The sequence below is a fragment of the Rhipicephalus microplus genome, chromosome 3, assembly GCF_043290135.1.
Source record: "Rhipicephalus microplus isolate Deutch F79 chromosome 3, USDA_Rmic, whole genome shotgun sequence".
Taxonomy (NCBI): domain Eukaryota; kingdom Metazoa; phylum Arthropoda; class Arachnida; order Ixodida; family Ixodidae; genus Rhipicephalus; species Rhipicephalus microplus.
In genome coordinates, this window is record NC_134702.1 from 46,472,192 (window position 1) to 46,488,641 (window position 16,450).

Genomic DNA, 16,450 nt, shown 5'->3' on the forward strand with positions numbered 1-16,450 from the left:
ATTAGATGCGTGACAAGTTCTTGCTCATTAATCAATGAAAAACAAAAAACAAAAGAACAACTCATCGCACGAACGCAGGCGGGTAAATGTCATGTGAAATAACCCGAATTGAATTGATAAGGTTGCTGTCCACAGCTATATGATTGGTGAGCTTGCCAAAGTAAAATATTTCGTGTTGTTTTCTTATATGCACAGTGACCGACAAATAAACAGCACATCATTTGCTTTGATACTTCAGGACTTATAGCACCAAAAAAGAGAGAAAGGTGTAATTTCCGGCAGATTGCTGGGCTGGGCTCCCACCGAGGAGCTAACGGAGAGACCATGTCTCCCGGCCGCTTCTCTGGCCTGCTGGATTACTCAAAGTTTCTTGTCCAGGCCCGAACTGAGCAGCGCAGTACGCCAACGTGCCCGAAGGTGTTCATTGGAGACCGCGACCCCAGAATTTCTGACTAATGCTGGACATTCCCGTAGGATATGGTCACTGTCTAATCAATTTTCTTTCTCAACGATGAAGTTACGAGTTGGCAATGAACATCTGGGCGTGATGTGCGTTAAATAATTCCGGTATTCTTGTTAAGGAAACTTTATAGCTGCAATATGTCAATCGTTTTCAAATATCAACAAAACGTTTCCTGCCTTCTTCTTTTATGCACCACACGCAATATCGTCTTACATGAAATATCTAAGAAGTTTAACTACCAACAAACTAGGTGTGTGTTGCTGAGAGTTCGCTCAAACCATCTCTTTCTTGCAGGCCTGTGCTACTCGGAGTTGTCTACGCGGTTCCCGAAGGCTGGCTCGGCGTACGTGTACGTGTACGCGACCGCCGGCGAGCTCCTGGCATTCCTGGTGGGCTGGGCGCTGGTGCTGGAGTACGCGCTGGCCGCCTGCCTCTCCGCGAAGGCACTCAGTCGCCACCTGGCGGCCCTCTCCTTCAGCGCCATCAGGGTACGTTGCTCGTTACGGCCTCCGAGACACGCGGTGCGGCTTGTTGTATGCTTATGACGGTGTCACACCGCCATCTTTATCCTTGTGTCTGTATACCCCATATAGGCACTGTACACCACTATTGACAGACAGACAAAAAAAAACTTTTTTAAGTGCCGTACACGACCAGCTCGTAACAAATAAAGCTAAAGAATCACCCTGTCTGCGCGCTATGCTCAGGGCAGTGACGGCGAACACTAGAAGAGCGTCCATTCTAGTAGACACTGCAAAGCGCTTTGAACCCTTAAAGTGAGTTCAAGCAAGCAGCATACCCTTTTGTCTAACCAGAATTTCCAAAAGTGGGGGTGCATACGACTATATTTCTGGTCCCAAGTAGCATTCTGGTTTGGATGAGAGAAAATGTTTTACCTGAAACATCATTTAAGACCTAAGGGTTTGTTTGAAGGCTTACCGAAAGAAGTGGGCCATACGACAGCGTTCCAAATGATGAGTAGGACTCGCATAATAAAGAGACGTTTAATATCGAATTAACTTAGATTAAAAATACCGCCATATCCACAAAGTCAATGACGATGAAGGAGCCTGCCCCAGAACTTAAATCTGGTAAACTGTGAATCTTTCGTAGATCCACTGCATTCATAATACAAAGACGTGCCTTATTATGGGCAGCAAAAGTTTTAGGGCACCAAACCCTGACAATTATTATTATTATTATTATTATTATTATTATTATTATTATTATTATTATTATTATTATTAAAGCGAAGGTTTGTCGAAGCGCCTCCCCCCCCCCCCTTACTCAGCGAAAATTGGCGGATTCGACCGGAAGTCACAAGCACCCCGTGTCTTAGAACGGTGCCAACTATGGGCGCGCCAACGAATGCCGGTGGCGTCTCGCGTCCGAGCTCCCGTTTTGCTATCGTGGCTTCGCTTTCCCATCGTGCCCTGTCATGCAACAAGAGAGACGCGCGCATCGCGTTCCGTTCTGACCCTGTCATTTGCTCTAGAGGGAGCGTGGCTACGACGGCAGGATGGAGGGACATGGCTAGAGCATAGGGAGCAAGCTCCTAAAAAATCCACCCATTTTAGGGCTTCCTACAAGTATAAGATAAGTTTACGCTTATCCTGCGAATGTTTACAGTTTCTTTATTCGATCATTCCAGTGACTATAGGCAGCGCAGCGCAAGGTCGAAATGGCGGACGAGACGGTGATGTCGCGAGCGTTTGCGTCAGCGTCGCAGAGCGTGAAGACGCGTTCATTGGTTCATGACTACTGAGGAGGAGGAGGAGAAAAACTCTATTTATCCCAAGAGGGAAAAGTGCGGTGGTGGAGTGTCAGAGGAGCCTACCCAGCGTAGGTCTAGAGACGCAACTGCGTCGCAGTTTTATCACCATGTGACAGCTTCGGAGCACGGCTACATGGCGCCGCCTGCATCGCTGGAATGACCCAATACCGAACAGAAATAACCCCCGTAGCACAATTGCGGATTAGGGTACCATGGCTATACATACCACCTGATTGATGCAGGGCGCTCCGTCCGTGCGTTATTATTCAATATCCTCCGGGCGTTACAGATACGGCCAGGCTTCTTTAACCCCTGTATTTAGAAACGTTCTTTCACTTGAACTTGACTTACTGCCACCTTCAATGTAGCATAAACGCGTTTCGAACGCGTTGCCTCTGGCGGTGCTTGGTTTTGGGACGTTAAACCCAAGCAGGACTGATAGTTAAGCTTGTTGGTGATACATTATGGGCAGTACCAGTGCACAAACTCACGGGACGAAGAGAAGATACAAAAACAAGCGCTGACTCTCAACTGAAGAATTTATTGAAATATACAAGTTATCTGAGCACATAAGATAAAAACGAACAGAACATGCGCAGAGGGCCAGCGAAGGATCGTGTCGACGTCATTAACAATTTTGCGCTACGGGTAACTGCGCAGGCGCGGCATATTCCATTCAAACAAACATGCTACTGATTAAGATTTCTTCTTTTTCATGTAAAGATATTTGTGTCTGACTGACACAGGACTACCCTTCTTTTTTGATCTAGAATGTTTCCACTAGTTCTCTTGTGATTTGATCGCTATGTTTCAAAAACACTGTCGTTTCGTTGAACGAGGGCTTGCATCCACACGTGTGGCAGTGCGAAGGCAAGTTCGCGTACGTGCTGGTCTTGAAGGTTCCGGAGTGTTCTTTTAGTCGTACATAGAGACAACGCCCTGTTTTCCCAATATAAATTCTTCCGCATGTTAAGGGAATTCTGTACACCACCCCTAGTACACAGAGTAGTGAAGCGTCCCTGTGATTAACACCGCATTTATTTTGACTAGAGATATTTTTATCATGCTTTTTGTTCACCATAGGGCACAATTTTCCTAATTTGGTTTTTGCTGAGAATAGAGCCTGTACATCGTATTGAGTTGCCACATATTTCGTCCATGGGCTAATCTTTCGCTGGCCCTCGAAGGATCGCGTCCATGGACACGATCCTTCGCTAGCTCTCTGCGCATGTTTTGTGTGTTTTTATCTTATGTGCTCAGATAACTTGTATGTTTCAATAAATTCTTCAGTTGAAAGTCAGCGCTTGTTTGTTATCTACTCTTTGTCCCGTGAGTTTGTGCGCTGGTACTTCCCATAACGACGTTAAACCCACATATCAATCAAGCGGTGCCAAGACAGCGCAAACGCACAAACCCATTTCAAATGCTCTGCATTGAAGGCAGTGGCATATAAAGAGAGTGTTCCTGAATGCGGGGGTACGGAGGCAGAGTGGTTTACTATGTAACTAATTTTTCCCCACCGTCGAGAAAAAAAATGGACAAACAGTGTTTCCAAATCTAAAGTAGCTTTTATTCATGCAAATAATGTTTCGTCAACTGGACACTAAATTGCTGAAACTGCAGGGCATATCTTCTGTCGCTCGGGAAGTCTCCGTAGCTCCAGAAGCTCCGCTTCCTCCAGTAGATTGGAATAAGAGTAATTATATATGCAAAACCCGGTGTGGCATTGACAAGTTGACTAAGCAACCCAACTTTTCGTAGCCATGCAGAAAGCTCCTCTCAGTTGTTGTATCCTCTGGAGAGGGGGCACACTGCACCACGACCGCTTCTTTCGGCGAATAAGACGAAAAGCTGGTGTCGTTGCGTACAGCTTACATGACTTCAGACGAGCCGGAGAGGAGTGTTAAGCACTTTACGCGAGGGCCAAGAATTCCCGTGCAACCATCTTGGAGTTGGTGCACATTGTTGCCATGCGTCAGATGCTCGGTCAACGGTAGAAGCAAGTTGGTTTTCACTTGCTCTAGTGCATCGTAGAATCCGGAGGAGGTCAGCAGGAGACGCCACGATCTTAGTGAGACCAGCGTATTCTGGGCATGCCGGAACAGACTGGGCCATCCGGGCTCTGGCGCTGTCCTCTGGATTCTGAACGGTCTCTCAACCGGCTCGAGCTCTTTACTCACAATGGCTTTCACGTAGAAGTCACGGACCAGTTGCGACGGCTGCACAGTGCCCGAGATCCAGCGAAGAAAACGCGGTGCATCCTCGAAGCGAAGCCTTTCATGCAGTGCGCGCAAGTTGGTTTTCACTTGCTCCAGTGCATTGTACAATCCGGAGGAGGTCGGCAGGAGACGCCACGATCTTGGCGACACCAGCGTATTCTGGGCATGTCGGAATAGACCAGGACTTCCTGGCTCTGGCCCTGACCTTTCAATTCTGAACGGTCTCTTAACGGGATCGACCTCTTTAGTCACAGGAGCATTCCCGTAGAAGTTGCGGACCAGTTGCGATGACTGCACAGGGTCCACAATCCAGCGAAGAAAACTCGGTGGGCCCATAAAGTCAAGCCTTGCGTACGACACCTCGTGGCTCTTGCTGTCCATGGACGTAAACAAAAAACTTTTCTGCGATGGCATTCGCTGATTGGGTATCAGCGGAGCGCGGATCGAAGCCTTAACGTCTTCCACGTGAACGCCTGGTGACATGCCGGTTCCTCCACCGAACGCCAAGATGGGCGTCTATCTTAAGAAACAGTTTTGACAGAGAACAGCCGAATGGCGAGACGCTACTTGCGTTGTACGGGCAAAAGGGGAGAACTCCAGCAGGAACGGCCAGAGGAACACCGTTGGTCGAATGAGTCCTAGCAGCGAAAGTCGGCGAATGGTGCGTGCCACGCATGTCAGCACGAGGATACCACTACATTCTTCTTTTTTTTTATTTTCATTAACGAACATAAAACTCCATTTGAGAAAATTTAATTTTTTTCTTATCTATATTTTAAGTTTCCAATGCTTGTTTTCTTACCTTCATTTCTTTTTATTTCTTGCGCCATATGGACCCCTTGTCGACAGCCCTGACTCTGGTCATAGGGAAAGTCGGTGAAAGCCGCATAAAAATTGGAGAATTCCTAAGCTACACCATTAAGGATTGAACGGGACAGCGATATCCTGTCCTCAGTGCGTACTGAGTACAAAAAATGGCTTGTGTTAGTGAAACTTTCGCATACGGCTGCGTTCTGTGCCTCCTTGTTTTTGTGTAAGGGGTAGCATTCTTTAAATGACGGGCAATTGTGTGCGTGAAATATTTTCACGTAACGTGGGTCCCTTTTTTAGTGGGTTGAGTGCTTTAAACCACGAAGTCATGATAGTCCCACGTTCTGACACCCGATGGGAGTATGCACTTGTACGATATTACTGCAAAATTACAAATTGAATTGTGAAGTATGCATACAGAACGCGTGTGTTTATAAAGCGTGCAAGTGACTTTCAATGCACTTCCAAGCAAAGGAAGTTATTTTTAGTGTATTTCCAAGCAGGTGCGCGACTCTGTGGTAAAACACACGGGTTGGATCTTCACTAAGACCAAGATATTTTATAATTATTTTATTTGCGTGTTTGTTGATTTTTTGGTCATGCACAACATGATGATACTCCGCCACAACCAACGATGCTGACGCCGACATTTCTAGGAAACGAGCTCTTTAACTCTACCACACTAATAGTTAACGTTGAACGCGCATTCTCGATTCCCTACTAAAGGATTCCGTGTACCGGTGCTGGTCAGGGAGGCCACCGAAAAACCCGAGTTCACTGAAAGAGCAGGTGATTGTGTTATGAGCTACTGGCATCGTTACGCTTTCTTCCATTGCTATCTCGACAAATCCTTGTGCTTCGCCGGAGATAATCACGGAGGCAACGTTTTTTTTTACTTGATTTCTGAGATCCCCATCCGCAGAGCAGCAAGAACAAATATTAACAATTGTTGGGGTTTGACGTTCCAAAACCATCATATCATCATGACAGACGTCGTTGAGGAGGGCTCCGGAAATTTCGACCACCAGGGGTTTCTTAACATGGACCTAAATCTAACCACACGGGCCTCAAGCATTCTCGCCCCCAACAAAAATGTGTCCGCCGCGGCTAAAGTTCGATTTCGCGACCTGCGGGTCAGCAACCGGCGCCTTAGGTAGTGGCTAGTGGCGGGTGCCGAAAATCAACCTTAGCCCAAAGACGCCGGGACATGCAAACATTGATTTGCGACTGGCACTGCCAGACGAGTAAGTCAAATATTTGGGTCACCTCTATTTTTAAATGCGAATGCATTTCTTAGTCGGGCCATGTCAGGAATCCGACATTGTCCGCGGCGGTGGCCGCGTGCCGGGGTGTGTTATCTCTCCGCTTTCACTCTTTCTCCCTTAACAACAGATGCGGGTGCGCAGCTGTGCTATGGGGGGGGGAGGGGAGCGCAGCTGTTGCAGCTGTCACCCCTAGCAACCGGAGAATGTGGTGCGAGAGAGTGTAGGAGAGGGTAAGTGCAGTGCTTTGCCACTCTTTTCCCCGCCGTTCGTTCTCTCTAAGCATTATATTATAGCCAATTTTGTCTTACGGGACGTGAATGGATGATGAATATATGAAACTGGCGCAAACATGATAAACATGAGACGCGTGTCATGTAACAACATGACTACATACTACGCTGCATGATGCGCTCGCGGCCGTTTCGCTAGCTTCACGTGTACCGAACTCGGTATTACGCGACGCGAAGGGACAACATAGGTAAATGGCACATTGAAACATGATAATCACGATTTGTGTATTATGAAACAACATGACTACATGCTATACTAATGATGCGCTCGCGGCCGTTTCGCTAGCTTCACATATGCCAAATTTCGTATTAAATGATGCCAATGGATGACGAAGGTATGCGACTAGTGCAAACATGATAATCATGAGATGCGTGTCATGTCAGAACATAACTACATGCCACAGTCAAGGCACCCATACATTTCGACGTGACGCGGTGCGTTTGCCCGCCGGCGTTCGTTTCTTCACATCACACCGGCGTTGCCACGCCAGGCGCCGGTCCTGCATATACTCGCAGGCGCGCGCCACGCTGCGTTGCTTTGACGCATGCGCGTTGCAGCGCGTCCGGCATCCCTCCGTCTCGAACAGAGAAAGACTCAGTGTTGTCTGGGTAACGCATCGTTGCGAAATGCACCATGTCGCATTTCGCTCCGGTTGCCGTCGGCCGCGCCGACGGACGCTGGTCGCGCCTCGCGTCCGACTATTGAGTGCTCGTGTGTTGCGAACGTTGCGTCGCTATGCCCAGCGTGCGCGCGCGTAAACGCTACATCGGAGTATAATGGGCCCTTCATGATGCACTCGCGGCTGTTTTGCTAGCTCCACATGTACCAAATTTGGTGTTACGTGACGTCAAAGATGATGAAATATATGACTGGTGCAAACATGGTAATCCTGACAAGCGTGTCATGTAAGAACATGACAACATACCGCGTTTATAGCGTGCTCGTGGCCGTTTCGCTAGCTCCAAATATACTAAATTTGGTATCACGTGACTTGAATAGATGACGAAGGTAAATGACACACTCAAACATGATAATCATGACACGGAAGTCATGTACATTATCATTTACCTCCACCTCGTAACGTCGTGCTGATCTTAAAGTGACATATCAACATTTCTCATTCGTGCTTCACATATGATCGGTTGTCACTGTGCGTGGAGTCTGCCAATTTGTTTTATATATTTCCCAAATAATGGTTTGTCTCTCTCTCCTGTTTGTTTATTTTTTCCATTTTATTGAGGTTGTTATGACTACATTTCAAGAAATGCACAACACTGATTAGACCCATAGCCATAGGCTAGTAGGGGGTCTAACGGGAGAAAGTATACAAGCAGAATACAATTTGTATATAAAAAAATCAGAACATCACAAAACGTTGATTTTTCAAAAAACGAACAAAAATACAAGAAGATACACATTGTTGCACTTTGTTGATAAATAATGAAATAAGTACAGACAAAACGTCAAACTATGTGTTAGGCTCAGTACATGGTCATTACTATTGATCTACATGTAGCAAATATTTTTTGAGTGCGCTCGAGAAAGCCCTGGAATCTTTAATCTGAAGTGGTATGTTATTCCACACTTTAGCTCCTACGAACTATTGTAAGCGTTCACCATACACGTTTTTAGTAGGTGAAAGAATAAAATTCCGCAATGTCATGCATTTAGTGACGCAGGACGAGGAAGAAAAGATAGAAACATCGAAAGGTACACTGTGTGCAATAATATTATTGATGGTGACTGCGATTTTATGCCGCAGTATGTAAGGAGGTAGGAAGAGGTAAGTTTATTTACAGAAAGGCAGAGAGGTCGGCCTGAGCGATAGCTTGCTCTAGCCTGCTACTCTACACTGGGGGAAGGGAAAGGGGAAAAGAAAGATTAATGGATAACAATGGTGAGATAGAGAGGTGAGTATGTAGTGTTCTTTCTAGCTGAGACACATTTTATAGCCGCGCACATAGTCCAGTTGTTTCCAAAAAGGTTATAACTGCTCTTGTCACCGCAGTTGCACTGTTGGTGTCTGGCCAAGGGCCCAACATGGTCTCTTCAGTTAATGACCTACTGCGATATAGTTCAGTAGAAGAAATCAGTGTTTGTCGTTCACGTGCTGGGCAGACACAAAATGTGTGCTCAAGTGTTTCTGGCACATCACAGTGTTCACAATTAGGACCGGTGTCACTGCGACCAATGATATGTGCGTAACGTCTGGTGTACGCTACACCAAGACGAATGCGGTGGATCATACTTGTGAGTTGCCGTTTCAATTTAGGAGGCATGCGGAACCTCATTTCCGGGTCCCATTTGTGAAGTCGCTGGTGTCGCCGTTCCGGTTTGGTCCAGTGCTGAAGTGTGTAGCTGCGCATCACGCAGCGAAGCAGGGCGTTCGTGTCAGCTCGTGAAAATGCAATGCGTACTTCAGGGGCACTGCATAAGGCATTTTAGCTTCAGCGTCTGCCTCTTCGTTTCCCATCACGCCGCAATGAGCGGAAATCCACTGGAAAGTTATAAGATGACCATTTGTTGAAGCAACCTGATTAAGTTCTGAGATTTCTATTGCCAAGCTGTAATATGGACCTTGCTTCATGATGCAATTAATGGTTTGCAAAGCGGGTTTGGCAAAAGGTAGAATATCCAACTTGTGAAACAAAGACTCACTGGGTTCATTATATGCCGCATAATTTATAATTCTTAGTGCACGCTTTTGTAATATTCGGATAGGATCAAGGTAAGTTTTAAAAGTCCATCCCCATGAGTCTAAGCAGTATGATAGATGACTATGAACAAACGAAAAAGAAAGGACTATTCCTGCTAAAATAATTTCTAGCAGCCAGTAGCATACTGCAGCCAGATGCTAGCTTAGTAGAACCAGAGTTAATTTGTTTTTTCCAGAGTAATTGGCTGTCGAATACTACACTGAGATATTTAAATTCATTTACATGCTCAAGTTAGCAGTTGTTCATTGTAAGTCGAAATGACTCAATGTTAACATTTCGGTAACGGGAGTGAAAAATGGTGTATTTAGTTTTCTTTCCATTGAATGTTAAGTTGTTCACTGTAAACCACTTAAAAATATTTTCTAGTTCTTCATTGGCTCTACATTCTAGATCGGCTATGTTATCGGCGGTAACTATTAAAGCTGTGTCATCAGCGCACTAGCAAGTCGGCCAATTTGAGTATGCATGGCAAATCATTTACATATAGTGAGAATAACAGTGGCCCCCAGACGGACCCCTGAGGTACCCCTGTCTTTATGTTTAACAATGACGACGTAAGATCTTGCATGTTGGCCATTTGATGACGTCCATCAATGTAGTTAGAAAAGAGGCTAAAAACTTTGCCGCGGAATCCATAGTGTTTGAATTTCATAAGCAGAATATTATGGTCGACGGTATCGAATGCCTTTTTTAAATCAATGAAGACAACTGCCACAAGAAGGTTGCTGTGCAGTGCTTTGTTAATCTTCTGTGATAACGATAACACAACTGTTGATGTAGAATGGTGTGATCTAAATCCATGCTGCTCCGGGCAAAAAGCATTATATTTTTCTAAGAATAGGCGCATTCATTTTCCAAGAATCTTTTCGAATGTGGTGTTTATAATGCTTAACACAGAGATGGGCCGATAGCTTGAAGAATCAGAGCAATCGCCCTCTTGATATACCAGCACAACTTTGGCGTTCTTTAAGCAAGATGGGTACGTCGACGTACGCAAGCAATGGTTAAATACGTGGCACAAGATGGAACTCAAAACATCAATGTTATCTTTCACTAAGCGAGCAGTAATACCATCTATTCCACTGGCTTTGTTCGTGCTTATATTGGCAACAGTGTCATGAATTTCATCCTCACTGATGTAGTGAAGAGCAAACGTATTTGTTAATGAGGTTGAAAAACATTTCATTTCTCTACTAGGGAATTTCGCGGCTAAGGTAGAGCCGATTTCAGTAAAGAATAGATTAAATTTGTCAAGTAGCGCATCGACTACATCAGGTGATACACGCTGTGTTGGTTCTTTACCGACAACTTCTTTTACAATTTGCCATGTTTTCTTTGAATCGTCTTGTGCTTGAAAAATGAGTCGAAAATAATAGACCTTTTTTTTTGTTGCCTCATTAGATTCACGGATTGGTTATCAAGGAATGATGCAGCAAGACAACTTTACCTGCTGGCTCGAGATCTCACACGCACGTTCTGGTCGTCTACTAGCTTCCAAAGGTGTCAATTTTATGAACTGGATCCTTCGCTCAAGCTAAAGCTACCATCACAACTTTCCCGCTCCGATGCGACACTGTTATGCCGCCTTTCGTTGGGTGTTGCATTTACAAAGGTGTACTCCTTTCGCATTGGTATGGCAGACACTCCTACATGCGACTACTGCGGAGCTGAAGAGACCATCGAACACGTCCTGTGCAGCTGCGCTTGTTACGACACACAGCGATGCCAGCTCCGGATGGTTTTGAATCAACTTGACCCCGGACCATTTTGTGTGCAGAATATACTAGGACCTTGGGCATCTGCCTCAGTTGCGCAGAAAGCAACTAAAGCACTGCGACTTTACCTAAAGTCAACAAACCTGGTTTCTTAAAAGTTTGAATTGACCTAAATAATATGAAAATGCTGGAATGGTATTCATTACATTTCAACCTTTCAGCGGTGCCTTCGTCACTGAAAACTACTTTAGCAGCACCGCTACTACTACAGCACCCGTCGTAGTAGCGGTGCTGCTAAAGTTTGGCGGCTTCGTCACCGTGATGAGAGCCGAAAAGTACTACATTTTCTGGAAAATCCCGAGCCGTTTCGCACCGAAGAAACTTCTATAAATCAGGCAACTTTATTTAGGCCTATGGGTGCTAGATTCATTTTAAAAATGTCTACAAAATGCCATTTAACATAGAAGGTTGTAGGAATCACGCGCACCGGCTATCCATAGATTTCGTCACGCGTTGCAAAGTTGCGGTGCGCGTGGCCCATGGACTTGCGTTCTTCGAAAGGGTCAGCCTGCATGCTGCCCGAGAAAGGGTTGCATTGGCTGCCACGACGAACAGATGCAGCCACCCGCACGAGCTGACTGCGACCCGTGCGGTGGCCATTGTCGGACTATTAGCGATTGTCAAGTCTATCTAGGACTTTCGAAAGTTCTTTTCTTGGCGCTCTGAGGCAAGGACACTCGCAGAGAAGGTGGGCCATCGTCTCCGTGCAGCCACAGTTTGTCGAATGTCGGGCTGCTGGCCATTCCAATTTGAGACAAATAAGCATTCGTAAAGACTGCCCCGAGCCGCCGACGGTACAAGAGCGTCTCTTCAGCTCTGGTTATTCAAGACGGAAGACGGAGCTGTAGCTTTGGGTCCAAGTTATGAAGACGGACGTAGGTCAATGCCGTAGAATTTGGCTGAGCGAGCGTCACTTCTCGTGCAAGTAAACTAAGCCTTGTAACGGCGTCCGGCGTCCGTTCTTGATAATGGTATAGGTGCACAAGAGGCAGCATCATGAGCAGATCGGACTGCTTCATCTGCATCGTAACCGTAAATACCGCAGTGGCCCAGTATCCACTGATGTGCTATTTCATGCTGCTTCTCGATGGTCCGGTGATGCAGCAGCCTTATCAGCTGTTCATTTGGTCCATGACGATATGGCGAGGTGATGCCCCGGAGGGCTGCTTTGGAGTCGGAGATGAATGACCATGACTATGGTGGTTCTTCAACCAGGAACTATAGAACAGCATGGATAGTGGTGAGTTCCGCAGGCGTTCATGATGTCAGATGCGATGTCGTGAACTTTATTGTGACATTTCTTCGGAATTACCATTGCCCCTGCTGAGCTTACAAAAGTGACCGACTCATTGGTGTAAATGGGAATGCGTCCACTGTGTTTCTCACAGCAGTGTGGCTTGCTTTAGGGCCAAATTTGACAACAGTTTCTTTTGCACTCCAGGGATGGTTGCCAGGGAGTCCAGAAGATGTAGACACCACAATGATAATGGTGGTCCTACTGCGTGAGTCAAGTTCGCGGGATACACCGTGCGATGCGGAGCAATAGTATTGCAAAACGCAGAGTGTGGCCTGGATGTTGCAAAAGAGGCGAGGTGGCGTGACGGATGCCGGGTTACATGTCTTATGTGGGTTCTTAAAACATCAATACAATTGTAGGTTGTGATGGTGTGTTCACAAACGATGGCGACAGCTCCTGCTGAGTATGCGCATCTCGGAAGTCCACGGTATATTCACTGTGCTTGAGCTTCTATTAACCGGAGGACGCAAACATTTGTTATTTAGGCTTTGCCCAGTCCAGGTAAGCTGTAGCGCATTAAGCCAAGGAAACGTACTCTATAGAGTTGAAGCTTCGCTCGTACAGATGCACCGCAGGATTTTCCCGCAAGAAACCTTAGGACATGGGTGATTATGGTGAGTTTCATTTTCATGTGAGCAATGTGAGGACTCCAGGACAAGTTACGATCTATTATTACTCTCGGAAAATGGTGTTTTTTTTTCATACCTGATCGTGTGTCCATTGATTGTGAGGACGTATGGGGTCATTGCCTTGCGCGTAAATGCAACCAGCCAGCATTTCTCAGACCACAGCTCCAGTCCCCTTCCTTGAAGGTAGCTTGACGTCTGTGCAGCCGCTCTCTGAAGCCTGGCTCGTACGTGTAGACGCGTGACCCCTGATGCCCAGATGCAGATGTTGTTTGCGTAGATCAATAGATGCACAAACTGCGACAGGATCTCAAAGAGGCCGATGAGCGCAAAGTTAAAGAATATGGAGCTCAAGACTCCACCTTGAGGTACACTGCCATAAGTACAGTAGTGTGTTATTGCACCATGTCCTGTCTGAGCGAAGAAGGTTCTGTCCTTTAAATAGCTGCCGATCTATGGGTAGACGCGGTCCCCCAGTTTATTGTTGCCCAAGATGGCTTTATGCAATACATTGTCATGTGCCCCTTTAACGTCCAAGAACATTGTCACTGATAATTTATTTAGGCTCTTCTACTGTGGTACAGACGTGACAAAGTCAATAACATAGTCTATAAAATACCGTCCACGCTGAAAGCCAGTCAGTGCATCTGGGTATGTATTGTTATGCTATAAATGCCACTCTAGGCGAGTCAGCACCATTTTCTTCATCAACTTTCCAAAACAGCAAGCAAGTGCGATTGGGCGATGAGAGGCCAAGTTCAGAGGAGATTTACTTGGTTTGAACAGGGGCACAAGATGGCTGGATGTCTACGAAGGAGGAACCAAACTGTTGGTCCACGAGCCATTGCAGATAGCTAGGAGGGCACGCCTAGCTATACGTGTCCGAAGTTAGAGAGGACCATGTAAGTGGCTCTATCACATCCAGGGGATGACGAACGCTTCCATGCTGACGAAGCTGATTGAAGCTCCTCTAGAGAGAACATTATGTCTATCCGAGAGTCTCTTCACATCAGAGAATGTGACCTTTATGATATACACTGCGGAATGTTTGACTTTTGGGCCAATTACCGTGTGGCTTCGCGCTTTTTTTACGTGTGTCAAACAACAGCTGTATAGGAGGGGTTAAAGAAGCAAGCTACTGTATACACTTACCGAGTAACACGCATGTTTTCGCGCAGGCGTACCGCAACGGTTCCAACCACATGGAGTCTACCGGCTCACCGCCCGGCTGGTCCCAGCGGCTCCTGTTCCAGCACTCGCTGGCAAACTACCACGTGCCCGGCTTCGACCCGTGTCCAGATATCGTCGCAGCAGCGGTGCCCGTGCTGCTTACCGCGGCTCTCGTCGCCAAGCCCAAGGTAATTGCGGGCAGTACATTTTTGCACAATATTCAAATTCAATATTCAGTCCTTTCATTATTTTGTTCGTTTGCTTTAGACGCAGTGTCTTATCAGCGCTCCTAGAAATTTAATCATTGACACCTTAAAACTGACGTGCATGAATGCTCAAGTTTTGATAAAAGGTTTATGAACCGTCCGTTCCCGAAGTATGACATGATTCGTTGGTCAATACTTTTATCCAGTGTCCTGCAGTTTGGTAAGTTGTGCCCAGGTCTCCCACGTCGGAATAACCATGGCATCGTCTAGTGAACCAGGTTTGATCAGCGAGCTTTGAGCTGAGCAGGGCGTCGGCCCACTTCGCCAATAGAACATCGTTGTTACCAAATGCCCTTAGTATTTGCTTCACAAAAATGAAACATAAGTTTGAGTGTGGCAGGTTCTAAAACACAGACTTTGCTGGAGGCTGCTACTAATGTGTATGCTTGAGAAGTTGGTACCACGTGCTCTAAATTTAAAAAAAACTAAAAATAAAGAACTTGTAAAAGAACGACTTAGAAAACAGCGCTGACTCAAAAAATGTGCTTCACAAAAAGGTCAGAAATAGTTACTGTAGGCTGTGTTGCGCGCCAGCAAGCTTCCGATCTCTTTGCCTGACAAAGGTATTGATTTCCTTCAGCATGTTCGTGCATGCCCGATGTACTTGGCACGCTGTGAAGCTAAATGGTTTTTATCAGCGGGTTACTTTATTGGTTTTTACCGTTCCTTCGTTTTGTTAGAGACTACGAACGTATATATCCCGTGGGGTATCAGCGCGGTTGTCTACGTACCTCTTAAACTAGTGCTATGTCCATTCCACTGCTTTTTTTATTTCAATAATCGGTCGCCTCAGCACATACAAAATGTGATTGTTGTAGCAAAACTTTAAAATACTCTAAGTTTCTCAAATTTTGCTGTCCTAACCGACATAACCTTTCGTCACTTCAAGAAAAGTCGGGGCTAAGCTAGTGAAAATATTTACCTGTCCTCCAAGACGACGTCCGTTGTATATTAGGCGAGAACAGCTTCCTATGGGGCGAAGAACAACCCGCCTTGGGCAATTCCAGTCACCGCTCGTGCCAATCGTGTCCGAATCCGCGCGCACTCGGCTGCTGACCCGCAAAATGCGGGATCGAATCCCGGCTGCGGCGGCTGCATTTCCGATGGAGGCGGAAATGTTGTAGGCCCGTGTGCTCAGATTTGGGTGCACGTTAAAGAACCCCAGGTGGTCAAAATTTCCGGAGTCCTCCACTACGGCGTCTCTCAGAATCATATGGTGGTTTTGGGACGTTAAACCCCACATATCAATGAATCAATCCGCGCGAACCACACTTCCAAAGCACGACATTTGGCCTCACACATGTACGGCTACATTTCACATCCTAATCCTTCCGGGGAAAGCTAATCATGTCATTAAACATGGGCAGCCTAACTAAGTATACGTAAAAGCAAAACGCATGGGGCAACGCGAAGCTTCGTGGCGAAGCCATTTCCTGCCTTTTCGTGCTTCTCTTTTTCTGCTTCTACGTAAACATGTCATTCGCTCGTTGAGGTTTCTCGACATTTAGCGAAAGAAAAACACCACGTGTCCTGCCACGGTCTGCACTGTCCGGCTCTGGCCCGGAGGCGGTTATCTCCACAACGACCGGTTGTGTCCAGCGGCTGGGCTGGGTCGCGACATGCCTCAGAAGGATGTTCACCGTGATATATGCCGCCAATATTGCTGTCATGCGTCGCCGTTCCGTGTATGTTCGGTTCCGGCTGTCGCCGGGCCTTAGCGGCATCTTTTATGGCCGCGGCGAGCACATCCGTAAAATGATAAAAAAAAGGGGGACTA

General features: G+C 46.4%; 1 protein-coding gene across 1 annotated transcript in view; it reads left to right on the plus strand.

Annotated features, from left to right (window-relative positions):
* The first annotated feature begins 324 nt into the window (after positions 1–324).
* Positions 325–16,450, plus strand: part of LOC142802791 (putative cationic amino acid transporter) — a 119,479-nt gene continuing 103,353 nt past the window's right edge. The window contains exons 1-3 of the mRNA XM_075887834.1: positions 325–407; positions 714–951; positions 14,416–14,595. Of these exons, the coding sequence (XP_075743949.1) occupies positions 325–407; positions 714–951; positions 14,416–14,595 (501 nt within the window). The remainder of the gene's footprint in view (positions 408–713; positions 952–14,415; positions 14,596–16,450) is intronic.